The sequence below is a fragment of the Nicotiana tabacum genome, chromosome 11 (assembly GCF_000715075.1).
Source record: "Nicotiana tabacum cultivar K326 chromosome 11, ASM71507v2, whole genome shotgun sequence".
Classification (NCBI taxonomy): Eukaryota; Viridiplantae; Streptophyta; class Magnoliopsida; order Solanales; family Solanaceae; genus Nicotiana; species Nicotiana tabacum.
The window spans coordinates 116,156,420-116,170,672 of NC_134090.1; the positions used below are offsets into that span (position 1 = coordinate 116,156,420).

The following is a 14,253-nucleotide window of genomic DNA, read 5'->3' on the forward strand; positions in this document are numbered from 1 at the left end:
TAACGACTTTTAAGTGTAACAAAGAGTATATATAAAGCAAAAATTGGTATGACGTGAACTATGTTTTCTAAAATGTAAACAAATTATTTAGAAAAAACTCTTTACTTTTTTTAATTCAAAGATAATAAAAAGATAAGATATTTTTTAACTCTAAAACTATTATAATAGAAGTTATATAAGGGATAAACTCAAAAACCGGAAATCTTATGGAATATTTACATAATATCCGGTCATATTTATTGTTTACTTTTTATAGATAATATAAATAGATGATATACCGATAACACACGATTATCTATATATATATTAAAGCAAGAAAGTTACCATATATAATTGACATTATGGTTAAGCCAAGTTGCAAGCTAATAAATGTCAATAATATATGGTAACTTTATTCTATATTTGACTGTTTTAGTTAAATACAAGTTTAATATATATATAAATAATATATATAGAATTTAAATTAAAAGATAATTTTGAATTTATAGATAAACTTCTAAAATTCAAATTTAAATTAAAAATGAAATTAAAATAAAAGTTGTTTCTTTTTTCTTCTTGAAGAATATTTATTTGAAGATTCAATTTGCATAAATGGACATCAAACAAATAACAAAACTTTGGCTATACAATTGCTATCATTAGTTTCAATTTAGTACATTCAAGGAATTGAAGAGTATAAGCTGAAACCCCTTCATTTAGTTGTAGTCAAGCCAATATTGCAAGGGTATAATATTTTTTTCGTTGAAGAATATTAGTTTTGAATCATTAGATTATGTGAAAGGTTTTTTTTCAAACTCAACAAGAGATAAATTGATTTCTAATTGATAGTTTCTATAGTGACTTTTAAGTGTAATAAAGAGTATATATAAAGAAAAAATTGGCATGACGTGAAATATTTTTTTAAAATGTAAACAAATTATTTCGAAAAAATTCTTTACTTTTTTTTTAATTTAAAGATAATAAAAAGGTAAGATATTTTTGAACATTAGTAGAGAATTCTAAAATTATTATAATAGAGGTAATATAATGGATAAACTCAAAAACCGAAAATCTTATGGAATATTTACATAATATCCGATCATATTTATTGTTTAATTTTTATAGCTCTCTCTCTCTCTCTCTCTCTCTCTCTCTCTCTCTCTCTCTCTCTCTCTCTCTCTCTCTCTATATATATATATATATATATATATATATATATATATATATATATATATATATATATATATATATATATATATATATATATATATATATATATATATATATATATATATATATATATATATATATATATATATATATATATATATATATATATATATATATATATATATATATATATATATATATATATATATATATATATATATATATATATATATTAGTTAAATACAAGTTATATATATATATATATATATATATATATATATATATATATATATATATATATATATATATATATATATATATAGAGAGAGAGAATTAAAAGATAATTTTTAATTTATAGATAATGTTCTGAAATTCAAATTTAAATTAAAAATAAAATTAAAAAAATAGTTGTTTCTCTTTTCTTCTTGAAGAATATTTATTTGAAGAGTCAATTTGCATAAATGGACATCAAATAAATAACAAAACTTTGGCTATACAATTGCTATCATTAATTCAATTTAGTACATTCAAGGAATTGAAGAGTATAAGCTGAAATCCCTTCATTTAGTTGTAGTCAAGCCAATATTACAAGGGTATAATATTTTTTTCGTTGAAGAATATTACTTTTGAATCATTAGATTATGTGAAAGGTTTTTTTTTTCAAACTCAACAAGAGATAAATTGATTTCTAATTGATAGTTTCTATAGCGACTTTTAAGTGTAATAAAGAGTATATATAAAGAAAAAATTGGTATGACGTGAATTCTTTTTTTAAAAAAAATTTAAACAAATTATTTCGAAAAAACTCTTTACTTTTTTTAATTCAAAGATAGTAAAAAGATAAGATATTTTTTAACATTAGTAGAGAGTTCTAAAATTATAATAATAGAAGTTATATAATGGATAAACTCAAAAACCGGAAATCTTATGGAATATTTACATAATATCCGGTTATATTTATCATTTACTTTATATAAATAATGTAAATAGATGATATACCGACAACACACGATTATACACATATTATATATGGATTATATATAAATTACACATCATTCAATATTTTAATTTAAGTAGTCAGGTGAGCACCTATTTAGGCTAATTAGATAAAGCCAAAAGAAAAATATGAAATAATTTCAACCAAAGACTAAAAATATAATTAAAGTTCATATGTAGTCAATTTTTATTAAAACTCATCCTTTTATAGTGAAATAAATCAATTTTTTGTAGCAAAAGAAATAATGACATAAAAAATAAGATAAAAGAAAATATATATTGAAAAAATGTTAGAAAAATCTAAAATCGAGAAATAAAAGATGACAACAAATTTCTTCTTATGTTTCATCTTTGTTGAGTATAAAAATTTTGAAAGTTAATCTCATCGATTTCAAATATTATTTTTTAACTCAAATACATAGATTATAAGATAACAAGGATATCTTAGAATATTTTTTTTAATTTACATTATGTGTCATTTTTAAAAAATCACTATTACTCACAATCTGATATGATATTCAAATTTGAATTTGAATGCAATTTGAGTAGTTTGCATTGAGGTTAAACCAAGTATGATTTTGAAAAATAAACTACTTGACAATTTTAAGACAATATATGCAATGTTTTATAATAATAATCAACTAATTTAACATTTAGTGATTCAAAGAACAAATTTTTTGTATATATAGGATATTAAAAATTCAAATTCCGGGGCTAGAGATATCGATAAACTTAAAGTGGAGTCATACTGAAATAAATTCGGCCAAAGAATCATTTAAATTTTTAGATAGCCGATTAAAGTGAATTTTAAATTAAGGATAATAGCTTCACTTGCATCATTATAAAGATAATCATTATTATAATATATATAAAGTTTTAGAAATTGCAATTTCAAAATTGAAATATTTTTTGAAAGATAAAATCATATCAAATAAGAGTTCAAGTCCTAGTGTAAGAGTCACGTCATAATCAAAATATCGTTTATATCGTATCAATTCACTAGCTAAAGAATTTTTTATATTTTTAGATAGCCAACTAAAATTAGTTTTGAATTAAGAATAATATTTTCAATTACATTATTATAAAAATAATTATTATTGAAAAATAATGTTTTAGAAACTGAAATTTTAAGAAAGAAATATTTTTTAAGAGATATTAAAATACCAAATAAGAGTTCAAGTAGTAGTAAAAGAGTTAAGTCTTATCCAAAGAGTCATTCATTGTCTCAACTCAACATTTCATTGTTTTGCCATAAATATGAGTTATTATTTTGCTACCTGACTATTTTTAAGATCCAATGATACCGACAAGAATGGTATCAAAAAAGAAAAATAGAAGAAATGGTTAATTTTTTTTCATGTACTTAATATCCAATAATTATCTATATTTACTGAAAAAGTGTAAATTTTAAGATTATTTACATACAATTCAAATAACTTAAATATTTGACATGATTAGTGTCCGCGCATCCGCGCGGGTACTAATACTAGTTCCTCATAAAAGTAAAGAATTCTATTGGTATAGGTGTATAACGGCCTAGTACGGATATGTACCATTTCGTACAAACCTTATCATTTAATTAATGCCCTAATCCACGTGTTCCTGAGAAATTCCCGCTCTTTCTTGATTGACTTCGAGGTTATGCTGCCCTCGATGCTGTCCGTGCCAGGCATTCGATCAACTTCCTCGAGGTAGGCGTCCCTTAGCCGGATGCGACTCCCACTTCGAATCTCCCGGACTCGAGCCTATAGCCCAATTTAAGACTTTAAAATCTTGCTCCTTGATTTTGACCACATACAAGTACAATAACCTCCTACTTCTTTTGTAAAAGATTTTTTATTATTTAAGTATCAGTAAGAAAGTATATAATTTTAGTATTATTTTTAAATGTTTACGATAATACTTAATAGTTTGGTGGTAAGGCCGTATTTATACTTTCTCTCGATATCTACAGGCTCATGACCTAAAAAGTATTAAAGAAATTGACAAAAATAAAAACACATAAAAGGACGCCTAAGTATGGCTTATGGAAAGTAATTGACTAATTTACCATTTTTAATAGAGTAGTAACTGGAATAACGCACAAATTGAATATTTAACGTGATTACACACTATAAAAAATACGTAAAAACGAAGATCCACTTGCCTTTAGAAAACATACAACACGTGTAAATCTATATTGCCAAATCCTATGTAGTAGATTGCACCCTTCTCTATGTTAGATTCAGCAACACCTACTCTGTTTTCTTGCAAACCCAAACCCAAACCCAAAGCCAAAGCAAAAGCCCTCACGGTGTATTACCAATGGCTTCTTATTCTTCACATTCTTCCATTATCTCCCCACCCCACCACCCTCACCAACTCCACCACCCCACAAAATTCCTTCCTTTTAAAGTAACTTGTACCACCACCACTAGCAACCAACAAACAACTCTGCCACAAACAACCAAGAAATCTGCTCTAAAATTTTCAGCAAAGTATGTACCTTTCAACTCTATCTCTAACAATACCCCTACTGATGAATCCTACTCTCTTGATGAAATAATATACAGAAGTAATTCAGGGGGTTTGCTTGATGTGCAACATGACTTAGAGGCCTTGAAACAATATGATGGTAAATATTGGAAGTCTTTGTTTGATTCCAGAGTTGGGAAAACAACATGGCCTTATGGCTCTGGAGTTTGGTCCAAAAAAGAATGGGTTTTGCCTGAAATTGATGATGATGATATTGTAAGTGCTTTTGAGGGAAATTCCAATCTTTTTTGGGCTGAAAGATTTGGGAAAAAGTACTTAGGCATGAATGATTTGTGGGTGAAACACTGTGGTATTAGTCATACTGGTAGTTTTAAAGATTTAGGCATGACAGTTTTGGTTAGCCAAGTGAATAGGCTAAGAAAACTGAAACGCCCTTTGGTTGGTGTTGGCTGTGCTTCAACTGGTGACACGTCTGCTGCTTTATCTGCTTATTGTGCTGCTGCAGACATACCATCTATTGTGTTTTTGCCAGCAAATAAAATTTCAATGGCGCAGTTGGTTCAGCCTATAGCCAATGGTGCTTTTGTTATCAGCATTGACACAGATTTTGATGGATGTATGAAACTGATTCGTGAAGTTACTTCAGAGTTGCCTATATATTTGGCTAATTCTTTAAACAGTTTGAGGCTTGAAGGGCAAAAGACTGCAGCAATTGAAATTTTGCAGCAGTTTGATTGGGAAGTGCCTGATTGGGTTATTATTCCTGGTGGGAATTTAGGTAACATTTATGCTTTTTACAAAGGGTTCAAAATGTGTCAAGAAATGGGGTTAGTTGATAGGATTCCAAGGCTGGTTTGTGCTCAAGCTGCAAATGCTAATCCTTTATGTATGTATTACAAGTCAGGGTGGACTAATTTTCAGCCAGTTAAGGCAAATACAACATTTGCTTCAGCTATACAGATTGGTGACCCTGTTTCTATTGACAGAGCAGTTTATGCACTCAAGAATTCAAATGGGATAGTGGAAGAGGCAACTGAGGAAGAATTAATGGATGCTACTGCACTTGCTGATTCAACTGGGATGTTTATATGTCCACATACAGGTGTTGCTTTAACTGCATTAATGAAGCTTAGGAATAGTGGGGTTATTGCTCCAACTGAAAGGACTGTGGTTGTTAGTACAGCTCATGGATTGAAGTTTACTCAGTCCAAGATTGAATATCATTCTAAGGAGATCAAAAATATGGCTTCTCGGTTTGCTAATCCACCTGTGGAAGTAAAAGCAGATTTTGGATCAGTCATGGATGTTCTGAAAAACTACTTGAAGTCCAAGTCATAGTTTGTAGTAGTAGCTAATACATATATTTCCAAGATTTCACTTATTTTATCTATGTTTTCAACTTTTACTTTTTTTTTTTTGCCACTGGGTGTCTTCAGCATCATATGCCAAGACCCGTTTTAAGTATGTCAATTTCTTGGTATTATAAAGTACACGTTTATTATTAAAGATATGACCTATGAAATGTCATGAATATTTACCAATTTGTTATGTTCTAATGTGATATGTATATGTAGGCATCTAGAGCCAAATAGCAGCTGTAGCTGTTGTTGATGTGTGCAAGAATATGCTGCTTTTTTATTCTTCTAGATCGATATATCCTTTGACAGATAGGGTGCATGTGGTTGGTGTTTGGATTATATTTGTGGATAAGAAATACTGCTCACCTATTAAGACATGTGAACCACATGGGGGAATTATTTGGAAAAAAATTTGTGCAAGAAGTTCTAACCATTTTACTTTTGTCAATTCAACCTTACCTTACAAGCTGCACAATCACTGAACTACTAGAAGAACCTGTAGATAATAGTACTTAATAAAAAGTAAAAATCAGTAATCCAGATGCAATGGTCTTATTATTCAATTTAAACTATTACATGGAGTATATGTGTTTCACATTGCTTGGTATTAAGTTATTCAGTTTTGAATTTGATATTGAAATTTAATTAATCTTTCTTTATGTTAAAAAGAATTTTCAGGGAGTATTTAACAATTGATATGAAAACATACAATCTGCAAATCTAGAGGAGTCATATTAACTTCAGTTTCTGTTTCTTCACCTTCACATCACATGATTTAACTCACTAAGACTAATTAAGAGGATTAACATTATTATGATTCGACCTTCTAACTTATCAGTGAGTGGCGGAGGTACTTTTATCACTTGAACAAGCCTTGCTAGTCAATCACATTTCGTTGACCTGGTTTGAAGATGTTCTTTCTGTTTTATCGCGATTTTTACACAAATAGCAGGTGGCACTGTAGGCCCAGGGTCTGCTCTATAATTTATTGTCCAAACTCCAAAATAAGAGGTTAGTCCCGACCTGGTAAGTTAGTCCACACCGTGTTAGTTATTAGCCTTTTTGCCAAAAGTAGAGCTGTCTATGGAGGCGGTCTGATCCGTATTGGTACAATCCGCGTCTAAGGTCGTGCGTCGTGTGGCTCGTAGACAAGCTCCCAGCACTTGAGTTTTTCATTCCGCAAAGCGATTTGCACCTTCGCTTCACTTTATTGTTTTACACCTTAGCTATCCCCTTTAGCGCATCTGCCTTTGCGCGACGCACGGGACTGGGCGAGCTTCCACTTCTTTTCATCACATTTTTTTTTGTGTCAAATTGATAAGTTATGTGTCTTTTTGTATTTTGATGATCTAACAAACTTCATGATAAGAATTAGATTAGGAACCCGTTATATATCCTCAAAGCGCTCAAGAATAACAAGTCTCAAGTCTGACACAACTTCCAATAACTTGAGTCAAAGAGACGATAGAGGGAACAAATGGACATCAGTTCCCTTGCTAACTGTACAAGTCAACTCCTCGCAGCTGTAAACTTGTTGCACTGTTTCTTTACACACACGCAACAGTGCAAACAGTGCAGCAGTCACTCTATGGAGCATGCCTTGTACCAGATATTTGACCGCATCATCCAAGTGACATCACTTATATATTATCAACATGAAGCAAGAGAAAAGCAAATACCTGAACAATCCGAAAATCATCAAGTCTCTCTCTGAAGTGTGTTGCCATCTTCCAAGTGACTTCAAGAACGAAGGACCAATTTTCAGCATTGTGTTACCATATGTCATTAGTTGTGTTGACCTTTGTTAGAGTGATCTACTTGTAATTCCTACTTAGCTTAGCTAGAAGCATTGTGTAGGAAATCATCTATAAAACCATAAACCTTGTGTTTGTGTCATGGCTAGAGTTAGTCGGGTTACGAGCTTTGTAATAGAGTTATTACAAAGAGGCTTGTAATAGAGTTATTACAAGTAAGGTACTAAGAGGTTAATTCCTAGGTTACAATAGTTTGTAATATGAAGTTTGCTCAGTTAGTGAAGTTGAAATCCTATGAGTATAAATCGTGGTTTTAATCCCGTGAGCTGGGAGTTTTCCATGTAAAACTCTGCTTTGTCATTTACTTATCTCTGATTGTGTGTTTTTGTGGGAAATAATAGAGAACTAGGTTCTCTATACAATTTGGTGGACCCTAAGTTTCCATCTATCGGTATCAGAGCAAGTTCTTTCTATAAGGCTAACACCTAGAAAGGATCCACATGGCTGCTCCACCAAACTTTGAAAAAGGTCAATCAACCTACAGACCACCAAGATTCAGTGGACAATACTACGAATGGTCAAAGATAAGGATGCATGATTTTATCATGGCCAAAGATTCAGAGCTCTGGGATTTCATCTGTGATGGACACTTCGTCCCCATGAAGATCATTGGCGACCCAACAATGACAGTTCCAAAGACGAGGAAGGAGTACAACGATGCTGTCCGCAAAGATATAGAGAAACATTTTCGAGCAAAAATAATCCTCGTCTGTGGTATTGGACCAGACGAGTATAACAGAATTTCTGCTTGTCAATCTGCCAAGAAGATCTGGGAGGCTCTTGAAATAGCACATGAAGGAACAACTCAAGTCAAGCAGTCAAAGATCGACATGCTCACCACTGAGTATGAACTCCTCAGGATGAAGGATGATGAGTCCATTCAGGACATGCACACTCGATTCACCTCAATCATCAACGAGCTTCACTTTCAATGAGAGATCATTCCAAGGAACAAACTTGTCAGTAAATTACTTAGTGTATTACCCGGTTCCGGGGAAAGCAAAGTTAATGCTATCACATAGGCAAAGGATATGCAAAAGCTGACCATTGGTGAACTCATTGGAAATCTGAAGACCAATGAAATGAAGAAACAAGGTACCGTGAAAGAAGAGAACCCAAGAAGGAGAAGAACTCGGTCCTCAAGGTCGACAACAATGACTCAAGTGGTTAAGATGCTGATATGTCTTATCTGACAAAAGGATTTCAGAAAATGGTGTGCAGAAATGGAGGCATTCCAAAATGAGGTAGCTCCAACAGACCAAAAGGCTGTGTCATAAATGTGGGAAGCTAGGACATTTTATCACATATTGTCCTCTGCACAAGCATGATCAGTACAAGCACAATACAGATAAAATAGCCAAGAGGAACCCGGTTCTTGATAGGAGATTCAAAAGAAAAGACGTCGCTGACAATGTTGTGAAACAAGCTCTTGCTGCATGGGGAGATTCCTCCAATGAATCTGAAGGAGATGATGAAAAAGGTGACACCTTCATGATGGCCATTGAAAGAGAAGCAGCTGAATATGACTCTATCTTTGGCTTGATGGAAAAATCTGAGGAGAATGAAGATGATGATGACGATGAGGTAAACTTCCTAGACGTTCAAAGAAATTTGAAGTCTTATTCTCAAAAGAAGCTTATATCTTTGGAAAATGTCTTAATTGATGCTTATCATAATCTCACTAATGATAAAAATAGTTTAACTATAGAACTAGGAGAGGTTGAACATGAGAGAGATGATCTGGTAGTCGTAGTGGTTGATTTAAAAGAAACCATTGAGGATTTAAAAATGGAAAAGGATGCTTTAACTGAAAAAATTGAAAACATAGAGCATGAGAGAGATGACTTGTTGGTAGTAGTTGTGGATCTAAAAATAATAATTGAGGAACTAAAAAGGGAAAACAATTCTGGGAACACTCAAAAGGAAAAGGAAGTTGCTAGCAAGGCACACCTTAAGCTTGAAAATGAGCTAAAACTGGTAAAATCTAGTCTGTGTGCTGAACTTGAAAGAAACAGAAAACTTCAGGAAGATCTAGGCAGAGTTAAGAATGACCTAGAAAAATCTCTTAAGTGGACCTGGTCCTCTAATACAATCACTGCCATGTAAAAAATGATTGGGGGTGTGTGTAGGGGGGGATAAGCCGAGAATCGAGTTCCAAAAGGAAAAGACTCCCTATAATCCACATAGCAAGTACGTTACTGTCCTCACTGTGGTAACACCGAGCACTTTAAAGAAACCTGTAAAGCTAGATTTCAGTCCCAACAGAAAAAAAAAGTTTTTGTTGAAAAAGTAACTATTGCTAAAGAACTTGGTCCCTTAAATAAAAAACGTGTGATGCCTGCTTGGACAATATGAATTTTGATTCACCCTTTTTCTCACTACAAGGGACCCAAACTTGTTTGGGTTCCTAAGTCTAACCCTTGATTTCCTTGTGCAGGGAGCAGTGAAAGGAAGCATCCAAAGATGGTATATGAATAGTGGCGGCTCTAAGCATATGATTAGAAGTACCGATTATTTTCTTTCACTCAAAGTCGTGCAAGGAGGGAGTGTGTCCTTTGGCAATGGCAAAAAGGGATACATTTTGGGAGTAGGAAGAGTTGAGAAGACACTCACTCGTTCAATTGAGAATGTGTACTATGTGAATGACTTGAAATATAGCCTACTGAGCGTTTCTCAAATTTGCTACAAAGGAAACAAAGTGGAATTCTTATCAAAGACTTGCACAGTTACAAATCTTGTAACTAGTGAAGTGGTTGTGACAACAAAAAGATTTAAAAGTATCTATGTTGCTGATTTTGATTCTTTGAACAATGGGGATCTTACATGCTTGAGTGCTATTGATGATGATGATGAACTAGTGGCACAAAATATTAGGACATACATGTCACGCCCCGAACCCGGGGGCGAGACCGGCACCTGGTGCCTCACATATCCTTGTCGCACCTCCTTGTTCCTGCGCCCGCGGGGCGCGTGGGGAGTTTTCTCCAATTAAAGGACAGTCGAAACGGGATTTGTTTATTTGTTTCAGAGTCGCCACCTGGGAATTTTGAGGCGTCCCAAGTCACCAATTATAATCCCTGAATCGAGGAGAATATGACTCTGTTTATTTTTCTGCGAACCAGAAATCCTGAGTAAGGAATTCTGTTAATCCGGAAGAAGGTGTTAGGCATTTCCGAATTCCGTGGTTCTAGCACGGTCGCTTAACTGTTTTTATTATTGGCTTAATCAACTTGATTTTATTAAATATTGATGTTATCTGATTTTACTACTGCTTATACTTATTATGAATAATAAACCTTCTTTGGATCGAATTACGCGTACGTATATTCGTGTTGTAAATGCGGAATTGTGTCACGCGCACGTGTACACAATTACTTTTGACAATATATTTATTAAGCACATTTTTTCGAGATTACGTTGAATCAAGAATAATTATTTTTTGAATAATGAACCGTACATATCGGATTTTTATGAAATTGATTTAACGCCTTTAGAAAAATCCTTTTATTAAATATTCGCTCGAAATTGCGCGTACGCATAATCCGAAGTTTTGTTTTTAAAAGTATAATCAGGGTACGCGAACGTATCCCTAATTGCGCAACATATTTGTAATGATATTATGGAATTTTTTAAAAAAATGTTTGTTATATCACGAAAAATCTTGTTTTAAGATATTCTTTAAACTTTGGAAAGTAAACCACAATTTATTAAATATTGACCATTGACTATAATTTCCGAATATAAATCATATTCATTCCAATTATTCAAAGTCAAAGGACAGAATAAAAATATGATTAATACTAACTTTAAAACAAATGTGACATATATATATGCCAAAGAATAAATTGCATTTGAAACCGAAAATAAATGATTCATAAAGGAAGGAAATATTTTCCGGGAATTTTCATGATTATTTAATGCAAATTCTATTTTTAATTACCATTGATTTAAAATGTTGCCATTTGTGTATATACAACTCAACTTATTTTCACATACTCGTTTTAATCTTAATAGATGAAATTAACTTACTTAGTTATGCCTATGACTGAGTTAGGATAGATATAGATATAATCAAACCAATTTGATTCTCAATCTATGTGAATTATTACTAACTATATTAATTTTCGCATTGTATAAGTTCCTAAGCCTTTTATTACTAAGAAAGAGAATAAGTCTTGTTGACTTAATAAAATGATATTGCATACAATATTATTTACTATATTTGACACTTCTGAACATACGGATTATACTAATACATCTTTCAACTATAAATTATGAACACCACCAATATTATGCCAAAAGATGGCAAATTGCAGCTAATCATCATATAGCTTTAAACAACAACTAATTAACTAACAAGATAAACTTATAGCATATTTTCTTTGATAATGCTATATTATGCTATACCTATCTAACAACACCATGAAGTGTAAATAAAACCAACCTTCTACCATGCTTCTTATTTACATAACTCATAGATAACTTAACTAATGAAGTTTGACATGGATAACATTATTACAAAGTTTTATATGAACTTCAAAATAAGACAATTTAACCTATGGCTATCAAATTGAGTTCACTACTAATTAATCATAAAAAAATGAAAATAATGAACTTGGACAATTGGCAATAGCATTTCAATTCAAACTTCATTGATGGGTCATGCTGAAATCTCTTTCCAACTTAAAATTTAAAAGACATATACCTGAAAATGGAGGTAGAAGAAGTAAGTTTCAGCAGTTACAGCAGTAACAAATTCAGTAGAATATACTGATAACACAGTAAATCTGAACAGGAATAGGATTCGAAGAGCCCAGATGCACAGTAAAGTACTTTTAAGAAACACTTCGGATTTTAACTGAACAGTGGAATCACATAAAGTTGAACAGATTCAACAAAAGAACAACATTTCAGATTTCAGTTTTTTCTTCAGTTTCAAATTCAGTTTGTTTCTGATTTTCTGTTTCTGCTGCTGTATCTGTATGTGAATGTTCTATTTTCTGTTTCCTTCCTTTAAAATCTCAGCCCTCAAAATCTCTTAAAAATTCTCTCTTAAAAATTTTCTCTCTCTGTTACAAAAACTCTCTGAAAATTCTGTTTCTCTCCCTTAAAATTCTGTCTTTCTCACTCAAAATTCTCCCTTCCTAACTGTCTGTCCAGCTCCTGTATTTATACAGGGCTGGTCTTAGGCAATTTAAGTGCTTCTTGGACCCCCTTCTTCTTTTAAAAAAAAAACAGCCCATTATGTAAAACCTTTTCCCTGATTTTCAGCAGCCCATTATCCCTTGTTCCCCATTAGTATCATTAACTAATAGCCACTAATATTACATTATAATATACTAGCATTAACACCATGTTTTTAATGTTTCATTCCCAGAAGTGCCCCTGAAATCTTGATGTTATTACTGAAAAAAAAAATCAGAACCTACAGCAAAACAGATTCTAAAAATCTGTACAAACTTAGTTATTCTTCTGATTTACAGCTATAACCAATCCTATTAACCTCCTAATACAATTGTATCTGACCAACTTTTGTAAACTTGAATCCAAACTTGACATTATAGTAATATTTCACTGAATTTAGAACTAACAACATATTACTGAAATTATCAACACAATTCAGACTGGACCTAACATTGAACTAGAATCAAACACACACAGGATCATTGTCAATACTGACAATGTCCTGAAACTTTAATGTTCAGACAGTAACATATATACAACCTTTATTTTGACAGATTCATATAAACCAGGATGATTTAACTAACGAGTATTAGTTAAAAATGATTATCTACAGTATCCGTCAACAAACAGTACATAATAATAGATAATTTCAATCAGTATTATGAGAATTCGCAATATAATTAATCGATGAACTTAATCGAGTCGATTACACACATTGTAAACAATCACAACCAATAGAAACAATTCTCATTCGGATCAAGTAGATGGGGTAGGAGACAGAAATGACAGAATTGATCAAAACAAATATAAAAAATTTAAAAACTATTAAAACAGACAACAATACACGTAGAATACACAAAAGAAATAGAAAAATACCTCTGAATCTTCAAATTTATTCAGACACAGACTCAACTTGGATTCGGACATTTTTGAGGTTGAACAGACTTTATTCGAAGTATTCTCAGTTGAGAATACCTCGATTAAAGTCTCTTAGACCTCAATCCTTCACTCGAATCGGAAAAATTCCAAGATTGGAAAATTCTTAGGGTTCCAGATTTTGGATCTTAAATCCGAACACTTCTAGGCAGATTCGAAGCAAACCAACGGTATTCTAGGCACGAGGGAGGTCTAGGGGTCATTTGGTGTTAATTTGGAAGGAATCTGAGTAGGGTTAGGTTTCACTCGAATCTTCAAATTAAGATTCGAGCAGTTCTATGAAGATTCGAACCATGCTACTAACAGATCCGTGATGAGGATGGACAGGGGAAGCTCTGGTG

The 14,253-nt window shown here is 32.1% G+C and overlaps 1 protein-coding gene across 1 annotated transcript; it reads left to right on the forward strand.

Moving 5' to 3' along the window:
• The first annotated feature begins 4,293 nt into the window (after positions 1-4,293).
• On the forward strand, positions 4,294-6,126 carry LOC107798068 (threonine synthase, chloroplastic). The gene has a single exon (XM_016621023.2). It carries the CDS (start codon positions 4,450-4,452, stop codon positions 5,956-5,958), a length of 1,509 nt encoding a protein of 502 aa, XP_016476509.2. The 5' UTR covers positions 4,294-4,449; the 3' UTR covers positions 5,959-6,126.
• The last annotated feature ends 8,127 nt before the right edge of the window (positions 6,127-14,253 follow it).